The sequence below is a fragment of the Abrus precatorius genome, unplaced genomic scaffold (assembly GCF_003935025.1).
Source record: "Abrus precatorius isolate BTA unplaced genomic scaffold, Abrus_2018 Scaffold11, whole genome shotgun sequence".
Lineage (NCBI taxonomy): Eukaryota > Viridiplantae > Streptophyta > Magnoliopsida > Fabales > Fabaceae > Abrus > Abrus precatorius.
In genome coordinates this window covers 26,032,990-26,057,181 of record NW_020874303.1, presented here as the reverse complement: position 1 = coordinate 26,057,181, position 24,192 = coordinate 26,032,990, and the positions used below count along the sequence as shown (strand labels likewise).

The window sequence follows — 24,192 nt, the reverse complement described above, 5'->3', positions numbered from 1 at the left end:
AACGGTTGCCCCATTTTCATAATTATTTCTTCAGAAAAAGAAATAATTTCCATAACAACACAAACAGACCCAATAGAACAAAGGAGAAGAAAACTACAACTCACTTCATGTAAGAAAGTGGGAGAATTTTGTCTGGATTATCCATTTTTATAGTACGACGATGATAGAAAGGATTTGAACCCTGTAATAGCCATAACAAGAAAATTGGATAATGGCTGCTTTTTCATTACCATGATAGGAAGATTGGTGGGAGATTTGACAAATTAAAAAATTCATGCTCCGGCATTAATTATACAGAGATTATAAAGCCGCTAAATCAAGTTGAATAGTCGTTAATGAAACCTTTTACTGCTGAGTTAGTGTGGTTAATTTAGATATTTGTTGAGAAAATTAGCCTATATAAGGCATGTACGTTTTTTTACGTACAAGTAATAATATACAATTTCTCTCTCGTTGCTTTTTCTTGCTTCCTTCTCCTTATTTTGCAACATTGCATCCTTAACAAATTGGTATAAAGAGCTTGAAGACCTTCGGGCCAAGATTGGAAAGCATTTCAAATATGTAGTTTGAGTTTTATAGCGATTATCATGACGGGTCTCAACAGTCACATTTATAAAAATTAATTTGCCAATTCTTGATGGCAAGAATCGGGACAAATTAAGTGTTTAGATGAATGCACTTTTTGATTTTGAGGATGATCTTAATATTGTCAAGAATGATTATGAATCACTTGTTAAAACTGCTACTAAAGCTTAGAGACAAACTTTCAAGGAGAATAAAAAAAAATGAGCTTAAGACTCTATTTTTTTTCCATCAATATGTTGATGGTTCTCACTTTGAGAAGATTGTTTCTGCTGAAATTTCAAAAACTACGTGAGATGCCTTGGCTAAAGCTTATTTCGGTGATGACAAGTTAAAGAAAGTGAAATTGCAGACATTGACACAAAAATTTGAGTTGCTCCAGATGGAAAACAATAAAAAAAAATCATAGATTACTCTACAAGAATGTAAATTCTTGTGAATCAAATGAAAGTGTGTGGTGGTACCATTTCAAATTAGTTAATGGTGGAGAAAGTGATGTAAGATTAGAGACAAGCTTTCAAGGAGAATCGAAAAAAAAAAAAAGAGTGTAAGACTCTATTCTTTTTCCATCAATATGTTGATGGTTCTCACTTTGAGAAGATTGTTTCCACTGAAATTTCAAAAGTTACGTGAGATGCCTTGGCTAAATCTTATTTCAGTGATGACAAGCTAAAAAAAGTGAAATTGCAGACATTGACACAAAAATTTGAGTTGCTCCAGATGAAAAACAATGAGAAAAATCATAGATTACTTTAAAAGAATGCAAATTCTTATGAATCAAATGAAAGTGTGTGGTGGTACCATTTCAAATTAGTTAATGGAAAGATCTCAATAATGCAGGTAAAGGAGTTGCAAGGAACTCTTGAAGCACATGAAAAACGTTTGGTTGAAAGAGACCAATAACAAGAGACTCACCATACCTTACAAGCTAAGGTTGGTTTCAAGAGAGATATTGGCAAGAAAAATGGAAGGGCAAAGAGAAAGTGCAGTATCACAAGGATGGTGGCAAGGAAAATACCTCTAATAATGATAATTCTGATGGTGATGAAACTAAAACTTCAAATAAGAAGGGTGGAGGAAAAATAATTGAAAGGCAAAAGGAAGAAAAAATTTGATAAGTTCAAAATTGAGTGTTATAATTGTGGTAAACGTGGACACTTTGCTTGTGAGTGCCGGTCAAGCAAAGGCAAGAGAGAAAATGATGAGGCACATGTAACAGAAGAGGAAGAAAGTTCAGATTCTAAGAATGTTGTGCTTATGGCTACTACAGGATCAGAATCTGAGGATGACTCTTGATACATTGACATAGGGTGTTCCAATCATATGACTGGACACAAAGAGTGGCTTATTGATCTTGATTCAAGTATCAAGAGTAAGGTCAAATTTGTTGATAATAGTTTTGTCATGGCTAAAGGGCTTGGAAAGGTGCTGATCCAAGAGAAGAGAGGTAACACTACAATAATTCAAGTGTCAAACAGCTAGTTGAAAAGGAGTTTTCATTCAAAGTTAATGATGTTGGATTGAATTTATATGATCAACAACATAGACTTGTCTTGAAGGCTCCACTTACAAAGAATAGGGCTTTCAAGACAAGCCTATCAATTGCCTCTAATTGTTTAACAGCTTTAGTGGATGATGTGAGGTGGTTGTCGCACCAGAGATATGATCATTTGAACTTTAAAAGTTTAAAGTTACTTAGTTGAAAGAAGATGGTAATTGGATTGTCTAAAATTTAGATCCCTACAGCACTGTATAAAGAGTGTGATAAGTAAACAACCAAGGAAACCTTTAATTCTACTGCATTATATAAACCAGTTTGTCCACTGGAGATTATCTACTTAGATATTTGTGGACCAATTGAGGTACCTACACTAGGTGGCTGCAGTACCTCATATCTTTTGTTGACGAGTTTACAAGAAAAATTTAAGTATTTGTCATTGGTAGAAAGAGTGTTGCTTTCATAGTGTTTCAAAAATGGAAGAAGTAGGTAGAGAAAGAAAGTGACAAGTGTATTAAGTTCCTAAGAGGGTGATTCTGTGCTCCTTTTACTACAGCGAGATATTGTTGCTGTAGCGAGAGTTCCTTGTGTCGTTGTAGCGATAACTATCGCTGAGCGAAAGACAAATAAAATGACCTAATTTTCATCTTCATGTCTCGCTACAATGAGGAGGTGTCACTGTAGAGAGATAAGTTCGTACAGACCAGTATAAAAGGTGACTTTTATGTTTTTGAAGATGTTATTGTTTCATTTTCATTTCAGAAAGAGAGAGCGGCGTAGGGCATAGGAAAAGAGTAGGAATACTCAATTTTTGATGTTCTACTTCGTTTGTGTCTCAATTCTTGGTGTTATGGTTGCAATGAGCAACTAAACATTGTATGTGATTGAATATAAATCTTCAAACTTGATCTATTCTCAAAAATTTATATAAATATATTTGTTTCTTTTTTATTTCAATTAATTTGGTAATTTCAATTCATTTTAATGGTTGAATCTGTCTATTTGATGGTTTATGGAGTTCAGATCTGAGTTATATTTGAAAAAGTATTATTTAGATCCAGATCTGATTGATATTACTCAATAACTGGTTACTCTAGGAATAGATTTCAAGTTATTGATTGTTTTTAAATCCAGATTTTAATGCTGGATAGTTTGTTAACTATTTGAAAAATCAACATTTAAGAAATTATCTTAGAAATATATTTTCAAAGAATTAAAATATATGATTTTTGTATTTTGCATCAAATTCATTGAAAATGATTGCTATATTTATCACTGAATTACTTAGAATACAGAGAGAGATAAATGAAATTTAATCCCAGTTTCTTAAATCTAAATTTTACTATATTTTACCTTATCATTTTACATTATAATTGTTACTTAAATTTCATGAAAATCGTCAATCAATTCTATTGTATATAAGTTCAATTATTTTGTATCTTATTAATTAATACGTTTGAATTGCTCTCTAAATATGATACTCTAATACTCTATCGGTTATTACTTGCAATAGATCCAGTACACTTGCCATGTTTGAAAGAAAAGTCCTAACAAGTTGCTGAAGAAAGTGTTAGAATTTTAGATGATTTGCCTCTAATTGATGAATTAGAGTATGAGTTGTACAATGAACTTGAAGCTGAAGAAATAACTCCTACAGTGCCTAATAGGAGGTCTTAGAGAACTAGGACTGAAAATGTCAAACTTGGTGATTATGTGAGGTTCTCTGATAATGCAATAAATGAGGAAGGAGATTTGGTTCACTCGGCACTTTCTGCAGAAGTTGAACCAATAGATTTCATTGAAGCAATGAAAAGTGAAGTGTGGAGAAAGGTTATGAAAGAAGAGTTACAAGCCATAAAGAAAAATCAAACTTGGGAATTGGTAGATTTACTTCCAAAGAAGCAATCCATTGCAGTAAAATGGGTGTTCAAAGTGAAACTGCTTCCTAATGGATCAATCTCAAGATACAAGGTCAGGTTAGTAGCAAAAGGAGTTCTTCATAAAGTAGGTGTTGATTATCATGATGTGTTTGCATCAATAGCTAGATTGGAAACAATAGGGCTAGTAATTGCAATTGTTGTTTCAAGAAGATGAAAGTCCTTCCAACTAGATGTTCAATATGCTTTTTTCAATGGAGTTTTGAAGAAGTGTATGTAAAACAACCACTTGATTTTATTCTTAGAGACAAAAAGGAAAAAATATATAAGCTAAAGAAGACACTATATGGATTGATACAGACTCCTAGAGCCTAAAATAAGAGAATTTATTTTTATTTATTACTGTTTGGTTTTAAAAAGCTTGAATAAAGTATGGTGTTTATGTGAAAAATAGCAGCAATGACAATTTGTTAAAATATACTATTTTCTGGTCATATAGACTTAGGTGCTTTAACTTTATTTTCTCCTCATTTAATTTAAATTAAAAATATATACTAATTATTTTGAAATATATATTTTTATTAATATATTATTAAAAAGTACAAAATATCTTCTTAATATCAAAACAATTAAATATATAAATATTCTCTCTCATTATTTATATATATATATATATATATATATATATATATAAAGTTTATCTATGTTTAGATTGGTCAAATAAGAAAAAGTGGAAAAAAAATGATATTTAAATAATCTAAAGAATTTACGTAGGTGCTCCTTATTTATGTCCATTGATAACAGTGGGACGGTGATAAGAGTAATTTTTGTAAGCATGGACACGTCTAATACAACAGCATTACGCATAGTCAATAAAAAATTACAATTAGGTGAAATAAAATTTTAAAAAACAATATAAAATGTTAAAATATGAGAAAACAAATCATTAATTACTTAAATAACTCACAAAATTTATTTTAAACTCTAACAATTATATCTATATTAAATATTTAGAAAGAGAACAAAGTATGATATATGACACCTTATTTAAAAAATAAAGTTTATATATACTTTCACAGAATAAACTGTCATTAAAGTAAATCGAAAAATTATATTTTAAAATTTAAACTGATATAATATTAAAGAACATTATTTAAAGGCTGATATATGGGTTAAGTGTAATTTAGTCAGTATATATTTTTTTTTCTTTTTTCTTTCATGCGTCTGAAACTGTGCGGCTTTTTTTTTTCATGCGTGTTGAGTAATATCTTTTTGGGTCAAGGGGCTGAGTAATTGCTGGCGACAGGATTTATCATAGGGAGGCCCAGTTTGAAAGTACTGCTATATTTTTTTAACTGTATTATCTTTTGACAACAAAAAAAACTGTACTAATCCTTTTTTTTTTCTTTAAGCTTAATTTTTAGAATTATTATTTTTGAAAAATAAAGTATAATTTTTTTATTAATTGATTTAATAATTTATAAATACATAAAATCACTTAAAACAACATTTATAAAATATATTTTCAAAATTATTTAAAACTATTTAATACATGTACTTTAATATATCTATTCCAAATATCGATCTAGTAAATTATACTTCACCAAAAATAACAAAAGTCATACGTTGAATAAATGCGGTCCCTATATTCTCAAATACGAAAGGGTAAGATATTGCTTCAGTACTTTATATAAATTTTCAAAAAAAAAGATAATGTAGCTGCAACTTAAACTCAAGAGTCAAGATATCCCTAGCTCTCCAGCATGTCGCTTATATAACAATTAATCGATAACTAGGCATAGAAGAGTTTCTCGTCAAGCAAATCTAGTAGCAATAAGAAGAAAAAGTCTCACTGGCTAGGCGTAGTTTATCCTTTAAATTAAACATAAACAAATGACAGGTTTGAAGTGGAAATGTAAACCCACTGATTAACAGAATGGGTTAATATGCACAAAACATAAATGTAAATGACTGTGTAAAGAATTTCACAGTGTAAAATTTAACACTAAAAGAAATAGAAACAAATAAAGATAAGAAATAAATTTATACATTACAAAAAATAATTATATCGTTGCATACTAAATGTATATTGTTGCATCATTGAATGAAGTGGCATTACACAATTGAATAAAAGCTTTACACTAAAAATTAAAATTAAATTCTGAAGATAACAGATATATATTTATCTCCTTCATTCGAGGGATATTATACTTGACTTTCCCTCCCTCTGTTTTACAGCAAAAATTCAAATCTCAAACCCTTCAAAAGTTCAATAAATTTTGAACCGTTCTCCAACTCCTTCCAACCCCACCTACATAACAGATAGATAGACGAATAAATGGGAGAGAATGATAAAATGAGATCAACTTGAAACCGTGACGTTTCCATGCAGCTTCTTGCCACGTGTGAATTCAATGCCTTCACGTGGCTTACACATGCATGATCAGCGCTGAGCTAGCATCACCATTCACCGACTCTTTCGAATGTTCATCATCTGGTTCCTGCGACACGGTTCAGAAACACCACCATCATCACTAATATTCTTCTTAGGGAACGCTTCTTCGCAGATCTCTATGAAGGCTTGGACTATGACTTGGTGGTGACACGTGGCATTCAGTTCAAGAAAACATTCGAGAAGCTCTTGAAGATCGGGTTCTGAGTAGATCTCTCTCTCAAAGATCATTTGGAGCATGGAATCTCGGAAATCGTTATATGGGTCCTTTGAGTCCTTCTCAACGGCGATGCTGTCAATGAGTTTTGGGTTCGGTTTTGCCGTTTCATTGTTTTTGTTTTTGTGGTCGTGAAGTGTGTCGGGTTCGGAGACGGTGGTGGAAGTGAAGTCTTCGTCGTCGAAGCCGGAAGTGGTCGATGAATTGAGGCTACTAGGGTTTGTGTTTTGGTAAATGGAAATTTTAGGTTTTGGGGTGGGATCGTGTACATCGGAGGACTTTGGTGTGCTACACCCGCAGCCTCCGTTTCTATTGAATAGGGTTTTCATGAGCCTTCTCTTGTTGGAAAACATTAATATAGTATATAATAATCTATGATCACGAAGAGAGAAGAGGATATGATCTTGCTTCTAGGGTGTGTTTTGGAAGGTATGGATGGTGTTGTTGATAAAGGTTCTTTTCAATTTCTAATCACTTTTGTGTTGAGTAGATGGAAACAGGCAGAGAAAGCGAAAATGTGAATGGAAAAGAAATGTGGGGTTGTGGATAGGAGTTTTTTTGGGAAGGGTTTGGTGAGAGAAAAGGATTTTGGGTTTATGTGGCATTATTTTTTGACTTGGGATGGGAGTGTGAAGGACTAATCATGTGAACGATCTTTCGGAAGAGACCCTCATGATAAGATTCTTTAGCTTTTATTATCAATTAACAATATTTTTTGGGGAAAAATATTTCACGTTTGATTTATTAATTACTTCCCTAGTTGGTGCCTTTCAATGATAACGGCAGAACAAACCTTGTTAACGTATGATAATATGTTAATTACGTTTTTAATAAGCAACAAACTTCACCTCAAATTAAGAAAAATAAATAAATCTAGTGTTAAGACTTGATAGGTTGACTTGGAAGGCGCAAAATAGATAATCTCATTATTATAACTTTAATTCTTAGAATCTTATATGAGTTGCGTTTTCAGCCATCCATCTACTGCATATCCAATCAAATTTTTTCGCTTTTTTTCCCCCTTCTAAAGAAGATTTTGTCTTTACATTTGCGCACAAAGATATTCAAATTAATAGTCCAAGGAAAGAATCACCAGTTTCTTCCGAAGTAAGCTATTTGAAGTTAGACAATGCATGAGCCATAACTCATCGACTTCCAGAAGTAAACAACCTGATGATTGATTTACACACCGTTTCATACGATCAAACTACATCTTTAAAAGAAACAAAAAAACAAAAAAAAGATCAAAATCAAACTGCATCTGATAACGATAAGAGAGGTAAAACTATTCTTTTGTTAAATGTCAAATGATTTATATAATACCTTATTTTGTTACACCGCAAAACTGGCCTGAATAACGTTATTTATCATTTATATATTCAATTATTTGAAAATTAATATTTTATTTTTCCCCGTTCATAAAATAAATAAAATTATACATATAAGTATTAAAATTGGTTATATATTTTGTGTAATTGGAACTCTCAATAAATATTGCAAGGAATTTTGGTAATTTTAAATTAAGAAAAATCAAGAATGAAAATTCCATTTATCAGAAAATTTGGAGTAGAACAAAGGGGGGCTAGTGAGAATTCGGACCTACAAAATGCCATATGAAGAATGCTAAGATAAAAAGTGGTTTTAAGGAGACATTGTGCTCACTGCTCAGCAAAAGGTAGGAACTAGGAGGGCTTAGAACTTAGAAGGGAGTAACATAGAAATCCTGCCGCAGACTCGTAGTCGCTTGCCATAATTGATACTGTTAATATTGAAATGTATGGCTCAAGCGTTTGTTGTCGTTGCAAACATTACGAGCCATATCTTCCATTCCAAAAGCAAAAGCTTCAATAAAAACTAGACTTTTCAGCAATATGAAACTATCAAAATAACTTCTATCACTCTGAATTTTATCCCAATCAATGTAAAAGGTGACTGGTTTGAGATTATGTTAAAGGAAGTACTTCCCTGTTTTCGTACATATATATATGACACAATCCTGAAAAAAATTGTTGTGCAAATTTAATCTATGCAGGTTAAATCAATACTAAATTGGTATCATTATTTTAGACATTAAATATAAAGACACAAAGATTAAATACAGATTAACAACATTAAGATATGTATAAATTTCCAGCATGCTTCAAGAAGAGCAGAAGACGTTAATAATAATGCACCATAATATTCAACTAGAATAAAATTAATCCAAATCAAGCATTTTTAGCAATAGGGAATATATCATCATACCATTTCGCAAGAACAGGATCAACATATGGTTTAACTAAGAAATGATGTAGAAGTATCTTTTATGCTTATAGCTGTGTGTAATACACCAGAGTTTCTCTCTACCATGCTATTGCTTTGAGAGTTTGTCCATGAACTCAGTGCCTGTTATATGTATTGTAGTTCCATACTAGAGTATTTTATAGAAGAACTTGTTAGCCTTTTCTGTTTCAAATTGATTACATAAAGGAAATCACTTAAAAAATTACCAAGAAAGTAAATCATGAAGGGAGGAATTAACCGGAAAATTACATTTTCTTTTTATGAGGGACTCTATTCTGATTCTTACCTAAGTAAAGAGTTTGATTGCTAATTGCTCGTTACGAACGACAATGGCAAAGAGACATCAAGTCAACATCTTCCTGGGCCAAGAACTTGGATATTGTATAAAACTAGAGTGAGAATAAAGGGTCTTTGTTTTTTTTGTCAAAATAATGATGGGTCAAACCAAGAACGAAGAAGAACTAGTTAGAACAGTGTCATTGAGATCAGGCCCATTAAAGCCACACTACATTCCAAAAGAATAAAATAAAAATGTGAGACCCAAAACATAGGTAAATAATTTTCTTTAGAAGTTGTACTTTTCATGTTTAGAATTATTCAGACAATAGTTTTGGAAAATGTGCTCATATTTTATCATCAACCACAAAATTATGGAGTATCTTCTTAAATCGAGATTTGTTATCTACTTATCTTTTTGGTGTACTGGATAGGTCTTTTCCAAGAATTGTATCATTTAATAAGGAAGAAAAGGTCGAACAACAATTTTTCACGGCTTTAATTTGTAACCATATCTAGTGTCCAAGTTTTGTTTTCTTTGGCCCACTTTTTTCTAGTGTCTCAACTATTGTTCTGGATTTAGCATTGGTGACAAATAGATGAAGGCAAAATAGAAGAAGACTCTCAAATTCTGATTACACCAAAACAAAATAGAAGAGTGTGGCTTTCCCAATAGCAATTGCAAATGAGGCAACAAGCCAACCGATCTGTATCCTGTTCAGATCAAGCTGCCACTTGTTTGCTAGTTGTGTCCAAATTCAAACCACCTCCAATAATTATGTAATGCAGCATTATTTTAATCAAGTTTAATTTATATGTCAAGCATTACGCGAAAAATCTTAATATTGAATCGCCAAAACACGTGAATATATCTCACCTTAACTAGTATAGCTTAAAATTTTATTTATTTTTTAATTCTATGATGAAAGAAACCAAAAAGATAATCAATTTAACAGTTAAAATTACTACTTTTAAATGGAACAATTACTTAATTAGGACTGAAAAAAATAAGAAAATGGTTGAGAGTTAGTCAAGATTGTGTTTTAAATCAATGAAAAGAGATAAAATACGTGGAATCTTTGAATGGAATGATATTAACTTTAATTATTTGGATTATTTAAAATAAGATAAATAAAACTGATTTTACTATAAAAATATTTATATAATAAGGTAAAAATTATTCACACAAAAAGTTTTTGATATATACCAAGCTGAAGTAGGATTAGTTCCTAAAGCACGCTAGTCAACGAGAGGAAGGGCATGACAGTGTCAAAATTTCAATCTCAGTTAGTCTTAAAAGGAATTTGTTCATTTTGACCGAATAACAGACGACACATTATTAATGGTGATTAACTTTAGGAATGAAAATAGGTTAGGTCTAGTCTATTTGTATAATGATTTGAGCCTGTCTTAAATCTTAATTAATTAGCATAAATTTAATTTATTTGTTATAAACTTTTTTTAAGGTTTTAATTAGCTTGTTTACAAGCCTGGCCGTTTACGTGGCTCAACATCTTTTTTTTTGTGTGTGTTTCCATTCTCGTTAGTGGATATTTAAAGACATCGTAAAATTTTGAAAAAAATATCATATACATATAATATAACATTATATTATATTAGGATAATATATAATTTTAAAACATTATATTATATTCAAGTTTATTTGAAAAAATACTATAAATAATAAAAAAGTGATAGTATATACCCTATCTGCACTCAATTGGTATCTATTTTGTTGTCATCACAAATAGAGTCCACGTCACAGGGTAAGAGGAAGTTGGTGGGACAAGTGCATTCACCTCTTCTTTTAGAATCTGCTTTATCCTTTTGTAAAGCTTCATGTAAAAGAAACCACAACGAATATTTATCCTTACTCAAAATCATTTGCATTTAATTATGTCAATCTCAAGGAATGACTTCAAAAATCTTTTAAAAAGTGACCTTTGCTCTATAATATCCTTTTGCCATGTGGTCCTCACAAAATGCCCTATCCAACACCCAACAGAACAATATTCCTTATATAATTTATTAATTTTTATAAATAGTATTAACATTTTTTTAATCTTTCTCTTAATGCATTTCCATAAGATGTCTATGAAACATTTCTACTTATTTATCGGTTTATATATTGCTTATAGTTAAAAAAATATAACTCATTATTTACATTATATTGCAATATAGGTGCATGTACCGTCAAAAAGTTAATTATTTTTTTGCCACATATTATTATTATTTATGTTTTTATTTGTTAGAGAAGGGAGTAAGAGAACCTTAAGAATAAGAAACTACAATATAACCAAAAACTTTAAGCAATGAGTAGATGGATTTATCTTTTCATGGACTCTAATTTACTCATATTTTATTTTATGTGAAATTTTATTTACACTTGATTTTAATATAAAAGTGATAAATAAGTCGAATCACAAAAACATAAAAATTTTGTGGGCAGATCACATAATTCTTATACTCTCTCGTTAGCAAGAATTAATCCCATTAGTAGCTCAAAATAAGCCAAATCAGTTTTTTAAAATACATTGTGATCTCTCAAAAGAAAATAAAAAAAATCGAATCATGCAGTGTTAGCTATTGTTGTGCGAACGGAGGACATGATCCAAAATATATGCGGGCACTGTAACACTTAATTAAATCATATCAAAATTAATTAACGTATGATTTACCTTAGCGAAAATGGGACAGGGATGAACACGTACACATATATATAACAATTACAAAATAAACTTTCAAACAATTTCGACCATAACTTTTACGTACTTAACATCAAATGGGAGTGTCCAATTCTTCATTCTTCCCTAGAATAAGGACCCAATATACCAAAGGAAACAGAGTCCCAAGATGACCTTGGTCAACTAAGTAGACAACTCCAACAATTCCATCAAATTCGAGTCAATTTATAACAATATGATTCTTCCATAACACAAATCCCTATGTGAAGGAGAAAGAAGAAAACGGAATATAAATATTAACAAAATTGAAAATTGTTAGAATATAATATATTATATTAAAAGATGTCGGGATGCAAATTCATATCCACAACAGAAACAGTGGGCACATTTCTAAGACATCTATTGTCACAAGTCACTTGCAAAAATTAAAGAGAGTAAAAAAAACATGCGTTAGAACCAGTGAACAACCAAACCAAAACTATCATTTTCAACTATTATAGGGCCTCATATTTCATCTTCGGATTTATAGTTACACCTTCCACGAAAAGGCTCATCCACCCAAGAAAACGAGATCCATTATTTGATAAATACATATTTAAAAAAGCTTTCTTATTGCTTTTTGCGATAAATTTTTAAAAATTAATTATAAGTTCAAAATAAACTAAAACAAGCATGCAATGATATTAAGTTTATTGTACAAATTCACGTACACATATATAAAACTGAAGGAGACTTTATCCAATAATTACTTCCAAAAAGATATTAAAAAAAAGAAAAAAAACAGAACATTTATAAAGATGGTGGTTGAGACCAATTAAGAGGAAGAAATTAAGAACAATAACAATAAAATTAAGCAAATTACTTTGCTTAGCCTTAAATATTACTCCTAAACATCAACAATGCAGCTTTGGAAAAGCTGAAACTTCACCGCCGGCGCCGCAACTCCGATGCCGTAATCTCGGTCGCCGGCGAGCCTGATATACGCTGGACAGTTGACGTTGATATGGTACCTTCCAGAAACCCAAGTCCCCACCTTCCACTTGACCCTTCCGTTGACCTTGACGTTGACCAACACACCCCCTGAAGTCTTGTCCTGTTGAAGCACCTCCAACACGTAGGGCGAAACCGGCACGGCGGTGCCGTACAGAAACGGCGACCACACGGTGGTGTCACGGTGGCCCTGGTAGGTGGGGGGCAGCTCCGTCGCGAGTGAAACTTGTTGGCCACGGTAAGAGGCGTAGACATGAAGTTTACTGTAGTAAATGCCGATGCGGGAATTAGGGTTTAGAGCGGAGAGTGTGACTTGCATGGTGAGAGTGAGAGTGTTGGGTGTGGGAACGGTGAATGAAGGTATGTCTCCGGTGGAGGAGAGGTTGAAGGCGTAGACCGTGGCGTCTTCAAGGATGAAGCGTGGTTTGGTGGGTCGGAGGATGATCCATACGAGGAAGATTACGAGAAGGACGAGGATGATAAAGCCGAGGATAGCGGCGAATACACGGCGGAGGAGCTGTTGTTGCTCCTCCTCGTGGTGGCCGCAATCCTTGGACATGGTTTGTGTGTGGAGAGGAATAATGTGAATGGCTTATTTGTGAATGGTGAGTGGCTTTTGTTGTGTGTTTCTAAAGGCTAAGGGAAAATGCAAACTTTGCGTGTAATGGATTCACCGATTTGGAGAATGTTTCTTCCATAAAGTATGAATTATATAGGTAAATGCACGGCCAAACTAATGGCTTCTTTTCAACTAATGACATTATGAGTTTGCTCTTGTTTAGATAGGTGTTAAGGCTTGTGGTATACGGAAAGTTGGCTAAATTTTAATATTTATATTTGTGGTGAAAAAACTTAGGTATAATATCAGTAGTTTTTCATATTTGTTGAATTAAAATTAAAATTCTTTTGATAACTCTCACAATAAATGTTATTGTTACAATGGGTATGAGTTATTGAAGTAAAATTTTAATTTTAATTGGCATAAAAACTTCTTAAAATATTACAATTAAGTTCTTTATATATTTCATTCTCACTCTCTTTCCTTAATTTACTACGATAAGCTTTTAATAAGGATAATAAAAAAATCTCTGTTTGGTACAGTTCGTAATTGTAATATTTAGATGCGCACGTATTACAGTATTAGCTGGTTATATTAAATTTTTATTTTAACCTTACCAGAATGTTTCTACTTTATGTGATTAACACCTGGAAAATATATATTAAATTAAACACACTTAATTTGGCTACACATAATTGAAATCCCCGTATGTATAATTGAAGTAAAATAAGTTGGGAAGGTGTTAATTTGAGAATGCAGGAACTGAGACCGAAGGTTCCATAGAGGTCTGGGCATGGCAGCGAGGGTCCCTCTAATAATAACTCAAAAGTATAGCGTAGGAAATGCCAATTATGACATACTCCTACACTCACCACCGACCATATGGGTCTCTGCCAAACTACTTTACTCCACCTAAAGGTTAACTTCATTATTGTTGCAAACAAAATTTCCAAAACTACATTAGGAGGGTCTAATTTGATTTGCCTATTTATATATGGATTATCTATTTTTCATTTTAGATTTTTGTTTCGTGTTATAGACAATGTATAATTTATATACTGCTATTATCGTCTGAATATGTAGCATTTTCTTTGAACTTCGTTGATGGACACGCAAGTATTCAATCTCCATTTAATTGGTTTGTATGTAGCTGTAATTAAAATACATAGGTCTGATGAATATTTATTCATGAGTAAGAATTTGTCAGTCTGCGTCGGTAGCCTGTTTGATTATTTTTATTCATAAATTTATAGTTCTTATAAGTTAATTAATACACGAATATAGTGAAAAATTTTAGCCAACTGTTAAAAGTAGACACGAAAGTTAGGGGTTCTTAAATTTGGACGGCAGAATCAATCAATTGACAGGTTTATTTGCAGACGTTTGCAACAATTAAGAAGCAAAGCCTATGCTACACGCATTATAGAGAAATTACTCAGAGTGCCTTATCATATAAAGTTTTGAAATGGATTTTTGCTGTTTTTATTTTAGAATATTTAATTAGCTACAAAACAATTCAAACAAATTTAATACCTACTGCAACAAACTTATATCAATTTGTAAAGAAATAATTATTTCGATCAAGAAAGTGCATTCATGCAGAACATAACCACATCGGTGAGTAATTAGATGCCAAATCAAGTTAAGACTCATCATTGTCCCAAAGAAAGCAAAGCACAATCGTAGGAATATATGCCAATATAAGTGAACTGATGTAAATCTCACCATGAACTTGAATATATAAGAATTAAGATGTACCTAGCATGGGGCCAGCTAGAATCTCAAGATTTAGACAAAATCAATTTAATTAGCATGAAGAGTTTTTTCGGTACGTGCCCTCATAAAGGTTTGACTTCAACACCACATGAAAGGGGGTAACGAAAATAAGAAACTATTTTAGTTTACTAGGGAAGACGATCAACACATTCTCCATTAAGCATTGGATCCAGAGCAGAGATAGCAGGGGCATTCCAGTCACAACAATTCTCGTGAAGATTCATCTCATAATAAAGACATAATAGTTAGTTCCTTGAGACATTAATTAAGAAAAGTAAAAGTTTAAAGTTATTATTACTTCTTGTATTATGAAATACGGATAACTTAAGAATATCGTATGTAAATAAATTAATATTTTTCCTTAAAATCTAGAAACTTTTTTTGATAATGAGATAAAAGATTAAACTGCCATTTTTCTAATATTATGTACTTTCTTATTTTAATTTTTATAAATTATTTGTATACTTTATTAAAAAAATGATTTTCCAACTTAAACATAAAACATATTTACATTAATTTAGATACATATTTCGATTCATTATATTCAACAATTTAAAATTAGTTCTACCAAACATTATACCAAATACTCCTATTATTTTATCTCTTAAAAAGAAGAAAATGGTCTAATTTTATAATTACCAAGACAATATGCTAAGCAAAATGTAGAGAGAATGACAAAGTTGACAAAAAAATAATAAATATTTCTTGCCATGTAACTATTTATTATAAAAAATGCAGACATTATTTACCAATTAGATTTTTGAATAATTTGAAGTATTTACTATGGTATATTTATTGTTGTAAGTGTCTTAGCACAAGCCTAGATTTGGCTAAGGAACATGTAACGAATTCAATTAAATGCCTTAAATTAAAAGTATAAACAAACTTTTCTATAATATAAGTATTTTTTTCTTATTAATTATTTTTTACTTTTGCTTTTGTAGTCAAACATTTAATAATTATTTTTTAAATGTTTAGAATTTTAATAAGATGTATTACATATTCTTCAATCAATCTAAGAAATACTAGCAATAATCTCTAAGGTGTAATCATGTGTTCAACCAACGTTTGTCCAAGGGGTGGGGTAGCAAGAAAGTTTGACAAGTTTATTTGTTACATAATCACTTCCCATTTTTTCTTAATACTTTTTATAATCTCTGAAATGCATTAAAAAGATTATGAAAACACTTTAGTAAAGATGTTACTTTGCCTAAATCAGTAAACAGCAAGCAAAACCATTTGATATATGCCTCCACTAATTAAGATATGAGAAGTACCGGTGATCTGATACATTATCATATTCACATTATTGATTGTCATGGTACATGCTTCTCTACCTCGTTTTTCTCTTGTGTATTATTTTACCCTTTTAGTTTCGCTATCCATTCTGCCTGGGCATTGGAAAGAAAATAACGAAAGGTAAAAGCAGAGTCAAATCAATGGATGTTATATTGAAATTTCTAGTCACATTCAAGTCCATACCGATGTTACCGAAGTCTGGAAGGGTACCCATTGGAAGATCTGCACATACAGATAGACTAGTACATCTTTTTCCATTGATGCTAACAATTGAAGCCTTCAGGGGGGGGCTTTTTCCAACACATGATGAATGAAAGCGTGATACCCAAACTAATTTTCTTAATTAAAGATAGGATGTAGTGGATACTCTAATTCCAATATCATATTTGGGTCCAACAAAATTTGATTAGAAAGAGGTTGACAGAAAAACGAACTTGTGGGACCCTGACAACCATAGGATAGTCCTTCGTGATTGTTATCATTATTATTTGAAGGTGGTTGGATGTGGGTGATGTATACGTTTGGGAAAACAACCGCTTAGTCCCAGATTTGCCTTATCTTTCAAGGGAGACATGTAGGCCTTTAGGAATTTTTGTACGCAAATAATGTCCTCCTAATGCATGGCCACTTTATGTTCACTTTCTGCATGACTCGTTAATTTCCTTAGTCCCTGTATTTTGAGGATATTGTTGTCGTCAACTTGACTATATATTATTTTTTTTAAAAGTTGGAAATTGCAAATCACAGTGAAAGCTCTCCATTCCTTGCAGGTGCATTGCATTACTATGATTTGTTGTTGGTGATTATCTTGGTCTTCCACCGTATATGACACTACATAAATACGAGTGTCTCTTCTGGGCCCTTCCATCGTATATGACAGTATTTTTATATTGCTTCAAAGCAGCACCTTGAAAAGTTTACCGTAAGACGTTTTGGTCCTTACGAGGTAAGGATAAGCCTTCTTACCACGTGGGTTCTTTGTTCCAGAGTATCCAAGAGGATCCAGGTCTTCCTCTAGATTTATTTTTGTCATTTTCATCTTCTTATTTTTTTGGGTCAAAGTACCATCATTTTATCTTCAAATGAACGAGTCTTTCCAGTGGGCTGGCTTATGTTTTTTGTTTGAACCTTCGCTTTGCATATTCATTATCTGATAAATCACAGTAGAAACATGTGCGCCCAACTCTAGTGAGGCGATGGACCAAAGTATCTGACAGCCCACTCATTCGGAGGTAGTGCTGGGCATGCAAACCGTACGGCTTAAGTCCAAGTAAAAATACATGACCCCAAAAAATAAATACATGTGTTTTACAAGCTCGCTTCTGCATCATGGGTTTGCAGACTTGCCCATAGAAGGGCCCACATGCCTACTCTCTTTATTATTTTGTTTCCTTATAGAAATTTGATCTGTGGGCTAAGCTTTGGACCTTGTTACACTGTGCATACGCATCAGCGATCAAGGTCAAACACCTGGAGTAAGACTTGACAAAAAAGAGACACACCAGGAGTAAAGAAAGAGAGACGATCAAAGATAACCCTGAATACCTGACAAAACCCTGAATTCTAACATGAAATCAACCCTACTCAGAAATCACATAAGATACATTTATACAATCTTTGACTGGTCTTAGTAGGAATAACCCTGTTTTGGCTCAGTGTGTGAGAAATCTTAATTAATATACACAACACCAGATTAAAAATAAAATAAAGAAAAAATTAGCGGGAACGACCACTACTTATAAGCTATATAGGAATAAAGTAAAAACAATCACAGGATATCACTTTATTGATGAAAGATTCGAATTGTCTAAAATAAAATGAGAGGAAAAGTAAGTGAAAGAGAGAACTGACTTCAATCCATAACCTGCACCGTAGGAACATACCAAAACTAGCTACACTGCTGAATACAGGACGAACGATACCCGCTGAATAAATAACCGAAGACTACTACTAGTCCATTTTGAAACTGGGTTACCTTCGCCTCTCTACTGCTTATCCTGCCCTCTTCAGTCTTCATTCACCCGTTTCCTTAGTGTTTGTTTGATTTAAAATTTAGTAAAATTAATTTTAAACTGTTAAAGATAAGTAAAATATGTGCCTAAATTAATGCCAACCATAAACTTCATACTGAAACGTGTTTTGTGCTGAGAGAAATTGATTTTAGGTTATTATGACTAAACAGACACTTAGTTTTCCTTCCTTCTGGGTTTAACCAATTCCATAATAGCACTTGCTACCACCACTTGCTATCACTGAGGCAAACATTTCAGTCTTCCAAGATTTTACCTGCCCCAAGACTTTGTCAAATTTCATCCTAACTTGTTCTTAGTTTCTTGCCCACCCAACAAATGAAAATTGGAGCACAACTATTTCTGCACTCAGATATTTTCCAGGGCCAATAGGTACAAAATTTTTCTTCACTGTGGATGAACATAACAAGTAGAAACGGACAACTGCCGAACCATGACCAATTCCCAAGAGGCCGAGAGGGAAAATGGAAGCCCCAGTTTAATTAATTGAAAAGCTTATTTTATTTTTGGGTCTGAAATGTCACTTGTAAAGCTTTTATCGTCCGCAAGACATTCGTTAACCTTTAAAAAAAAAAAAAGATAGAACAAGGGGGCAGATTTCGGAAAATAGGTTTTCACAAGAATCACAACGTAATTTAAAAATTAAACAATTCACCCCAGGCGCAGACTTTTTTTAGCTCCAGGCAGGAAATAGGTTTCATCATTATGCGTTGTAAAGAAAACGACCAAACGACTAACACATCAGTAAACAGGTTTCGTCTCAAGAGTTGGTATGATGGACGCCAACAACATGCCCACATATGTAATGCCCCAAAAAACATATACCCAAACGAAGAAAAAAGGAAAATTCTTTGATTTTCTATCTTACCTATTAATTAATGTATGTAGACGTACGTGCGTACATACATGTGACCTATGCATTTATTTCTGTTCACAAATGCGTCAAACGCCTCTCCTGTCCCAACAAATAAAAAATGTATTGTATGCACAACAGAATTGCTAAACCGCCACTAAGAAAACTCTACCAACCTTTAAAAAAAATGAATGAGAGATCCACCTATTGGCTGGTTTAGCACTTCGCTATTTGCAGCAGATCCCCACTTCCTAAAATGTTACTCACAAACAGTTCATTTCCGTGTTGCTTACATTGTACACAACAGTAGACAGACAATATGCATGAGTGTCTCAGGAGAGCACTCAAAAAGAGAAAATCTTTCCAGATTTTTAATCATAAAACCATTTCATCTATCAAACCTTTGGCAAATGACAATGCAAGTCTTGATCACAATATCCAATGGTGAATAGATTAATCAAATTTCAAATAGCATCTCTTTCTCCTCTTTCAAAATAAAAGAGTAATCTACAGGCTTTTGTGCTACATGAACAATGCATTCACCTTCACAAACTATCAAATCAGCGTGGTAATCAATATTTATGTGTGGAAAAAAAATAAACTAGAACTCCAGGAAGATTTTCCACAATCACACCAATGCTTGCCTCAGTGATACACATGAAATGTTAAAAAGAATTAATCCTTTGAGAAAGTTAGAAGTACACATGGTTTTTTCACAAAGATCACATCCTAATCTATATTCCAAACATATGGTCATGCAGCAGATAACTGATACATACACAAAAACCCAACTCTCCAACATTCATCGTAAAAAACTGACTTATTGTTGACATGGTAAAATTCAATGACGGAAATTTCTGATTTTGCAACAATCATGACTCTCCAATCTCCAAATTAACAGCAAGCCAGGAATTAGTACTCAACCAATAAAAGCCAACAGACACAAGTGACAGACATCCCTTAAGATAAATGTCAACATCAACAGGTTAATGAATCCGTCTATGGTACTTACCAAAGCCAACACAGATCCCAAACAGACTCCACTGACATTCCAATGGCCACCAGAATGTACCACTCTCAACCAGCCTAGTGAAAAGACAATTCAAGACCTACATCCATGTCAATTCAAGCACCTTTCTAGACTTCAGAAAACTGATAGCTATCCAGTAAGTCAGGAACAACTATTGACATCATCAATGCTTTGCTAGGATTTCTTTCATGAATATCATCTGTTTTTATTTTGTGTTAACATATATGTTCACGGCATAAAATGTAATAAAAAAAGAAGGAACCCAAATTTTGTTTCTTACAGAATAAATTGCTAAGATAAACTGATTTTGTCATAATTTCATCAACCCCCACTTGGAAGAGTATCAAGGTACAGCCAAAACCAGAACTATAAATCGACAACAAGTTTCTTTTGCACAATTATAGATGAGTGATCTGACAGATGGGCTGTTATGCATTCCATAGCAACAGACACCTCAAGTCAAAATTGGCAAAGACCCAATATAGCCATTAATTCACGGAATATTAGATGCAGTCATGTTGCCAATTGAACAACACGTACAAAATCTGCCTGCTCGATAATAAAACCGTGAAGCTTTTGGGATCTGGGTCCAAAGATTATGCATAAATAGAAGAGGCTATCTCATCATACTTGAATATTTTCAACTATCAAAGTGAAACTATTTAGGATTTATCCATCAGTAGGACAATTGATGGCCACACACAACAATTTACTTGGGATCAGTCCCTTCATAAGATTGAAGTTTAGTAAGAAGCCCATGAACGATTTGTTGTAATCCAAATAAACTTCATCACCAGAAAAACCATTAACAACAGCATCAATCAATAGTTATTTGTATCTTTTTCTAATGACTCCAAAAACCGCATTCCTTTTTTTTTTATCATGTTTTTGAATAAAAAAATTCATTAATTGATATGAAACATCTTTTTCTGGATAGTATATGTCCGTACTACATTTAGAAGAACAGAGCAGTCATTTGGTCACTGATATCCAAATAAATATTATTTTTTGCCTCTTTCCCTCTCTCCAATTAACACACAGTTGCAAGTTTCCACGGGCAAAGACTTTCAAGCCTCAACCAAATTGAAGCAAGGGAGAACGAAAGGCAAGCAAACAAAATAAGCTATAAAAATTATATATACAGTGATAGACTAACTAACAAAATTCCATTCAAACCTAAAGCAATTCGCATAGATATATATATATATAAAACCATTGAAAGCATCAATAACTAGATAGATTTATAAAATCAATTTCCTCCCTTTTCAAACCTAGGGTTTTAAAAAACGGGCACCCGGAAGCAAATTCGGGTGAACCCGCAACAGAATTCTTTAATTCAAGTCCACACCTGGCATTCCCTGTCTCCGCCGACCAATTCGCCGGAAGTAACATTCGACGAAACGCCGACGGGAACTTTCCGGCACAGAACCTTGAGAACTCGAGTCCTGAACCTCCACGAACCGGAGCGAAACGAAGTGGGGGCCACAATCTGAACGTCGAAGAGAACAGAACCGCGCGACCTTTCCCCATTGAGGGCGTCAACTACGCGCGGTTCAAGGTACGCGCTGGCAGCAGAAAGTGTGGCGTTGAGAGTGGTTTCAGACTTAGTGTCCTGTTTCAAAGGCGCGAGCTGGGACTCGGCGATGTAGTTAGTGCGGTAGAAAACGGAGGAACGGAGAGCGTTATAGGTGATGGTCATTTTCTTGTTGCCGTTACGGACGAGGAAAGATATGTGCCACGTGGCGGAAATGGATTGGGCGGTGGTGGAGAGGTTAGTGAGGGAGAGGGTGTGGATTGTGAAGTGGGGGAGAGAGGGGCGAAGGACGAGCCATGTGATGATGAGGATGACGCCGAAGATGACGGCGAGGCATATCATGGTGGCGAAGAAGGCGCGGAAGAAGGAGCGAGAGGCGAAGGAGGAGCGCGGAGGAGGAGGATAGTAGTATTGTGGCTGAGGAGCGGCGTAAGGGTATGCGGCGACGGATGGCGGTGGTTGACCGCCGTTGGGGTGGTGGAAGGGTTGGGCTGGGTAGCCCGTGGCGGGTCTGGAAGGGTCTTGCATAAGGAACAACTGGATGTTGATAAACAAGAAGAAGACAGTGGAGTGATGTGGAGAAAACTAGAGAACGACAATGCTTGGTGGTTTTTTCTATGCGTAAAGTGGTGAACCCTTTTCATTTTTTTTTTCTTCTAATTTTTGGCTTTTATAAATGGTTTTTTGGACTTTCTTTTTCTATTTTAAAATTGTGTTTAATTTATCTGTTTTTTTTTTTTTCTTGTAAGCTTTCGTAATCGGTAAGTTATATAATAATCAAAGGTTTATTTTTAAAATTTTATAAATAATTTATAAATTTGTTTAATTTGTTTTGATAAAAAAAATTATATATTTTACAGTTAAATTTTTTACATAAATTTCTATTTTAAAATTATACCCTTATTACCACCGATTAATTTATATTAGTTTACATAAAATTGTTATACCTTAATTTAATATGAATTGGAGTTTATTATCTAATTGGAATAGGATTACCATATACTCTAATTTAGTTTGAGACTAATTCAAAAAAAAAAAAAAATTCTTGTGATTATTAACGTTTTATTATATTTAAATTCTTAAAATATGAAGCCTGAGGGGAACATAATTTTTTATTGAATATTTAAAGGTACAAAATAAATAAAAAATAAAATAATTTTTTATTAAATACTCAATTCAATGTATTGATCATATTAAATATTACAATTTAAAATTAAAAAATATTTATTTATCTTATGCAATTTTAAATAGACAGTAAACAAATTGTCAAAATAATATATATTTTCTTAAATTACATTTATCATAAGATTTTCAATAAACGTAGTATACCAATGGACACCAAAAAGAAAATGATCAATTTGTTTTCTAACTAGTCAATTAATTATCATATTGAAAACATTAATAAGGAATGACCATTATTAATACATTAATTAATATTTTTAGAATGATTAATGTTATTCAATTAGTTTAAGAAAAATTTAATTAATATATTAAGATTTTTTTAACATTGGTCATATTTGTCATGGTTGGTCAATCTTCATCAATACGATAATTAATTGACCAATGTCTTCCTTATGATATCCATCGGTATACTGTGCTTTATGCAAAATCATATGATATTTGTCATTTAAGAAAGTATTTATTATTTTTATTTTCAGTTATAAAATATCTGAACAATGCATTATTTAAATTTTTTAAGTTATAATTATTTATCAATTTAGTATATAAAATTATTTAAAATTATGAAATTAGTCATTTTAGTCTTTCAAATTATATATACAATTCAATTTAATTAAAAATTTATAAATATCATTTGATTTAGCTCTTAAATTTTAAAATTAAAAGTTTTAGTGTTTTTAAAATTAATTATTTTATCTTCTAAAACTATAAATAACTATCAAGTTAGTCTGTAAAAATACGACAAAAAATATTGTTCTTAAAATAAAATAAATAAATATGAATTTAGTTCTCACGTTTTAACAATTTTTTTATTTTAGTTCTTTAAAATAATTTTTTTATTTTGCTCCTTATTTTCTAATAATATTTTTTATTTTTAGTCCAAAAAAATTAACATATAACTATATTTTAATGGACCAGGTCAGCATTAGAGATCAAAAATATTTTTGAAAAGTAAAACTGCAACGACAAAAAATTCATTTAAAGGGACTAAAACTAAAAATTTACTAAAATATAAAAAAAAAATTATTTAAATTTAAAAATTAAATAATTTTCATCAAATTTGTGAAATAATG

General features: G+C 32.3%; 3 protein-coding genes across 3 annotated transcripts; all 3 read right to left on the bottom strand.

Annotated features, from left to right (window-relative positions):
* Positions 1-6,424: 6,424 nt before the first annotated feature.
* Positions 6,425-7,049, bottom strand: LOC113855929 (transcription repressor OFP8-like). The gene has a single exon (XM_027487557.1). It carries the CDS (start codon positions 6,977-6,979, stop codon positions 6,425-6,427), a length of 555 nt encoding a protein of 184 aa, XP_027343358.1. The 5' UTR covers positions 6,980-7,049.
* Positions 7,050-12,755: 5,706 nt separating this feature from the next.
* On the bottom strand, positions 12,756-13,523 carry LOC113856325 (NDR1/HIN1-like protein 1). The gene has a single exon (XM_027488110.1). It carries the CDS (start codon positions 13,416-13,418, stop codon positions 12,756-12,758), a length of 663 nt encoding a protein of 220 aa, XP_027343911.1. The 5' UTR covers positions 13,419-13,523.
* Positions 13,524-21,501: 7,978 nt separating this feature from the next.
* On the bottom strand, positions 21,502-22,544 carry LOC113856227 (NDR1/HIN1-like protein 12). Its single transcript, XM_027487961.1, has one exon. The coding sequence runs from the start codon at positions 22,466-22,468 to the stop codon at positions 21,743-21,745; it is 726 nt and encodes a 241-aa protein (XP_027343762.1). The 5' UTR covers positions 22,469-22,544; the 3' UTR covers positions 21,502-21,742.
* Between the last annotated feature and the right edge of the window lie 1,648 nt (positions 22,545-24,192).

Excerpts from the sequence above, each read along its gene's own strand:
- LOC113855929 (XM_027487557.1), bottom strand. The coding sequence starts at position 6,979 with ATGTTTTCCAACAAGAGAAGGCTCATGAAAACCCTATTCAATAGAAAC.
- LOC113856325 (XM_027488110.1), bottom strand. The coding sequence starts at position 13,418 with ATGTCCAAGGATTGCGGCCACCACGAGGAGGAGCAACAACAGCTCCTC.
- LOC113856227 (XM_027487961.1), bottom strand. The coding sequence starts at position 22,468 with ATGCAAGACCCTTCCAGACCCGCCACGGGCTACCCAGCCCAACCCTTC.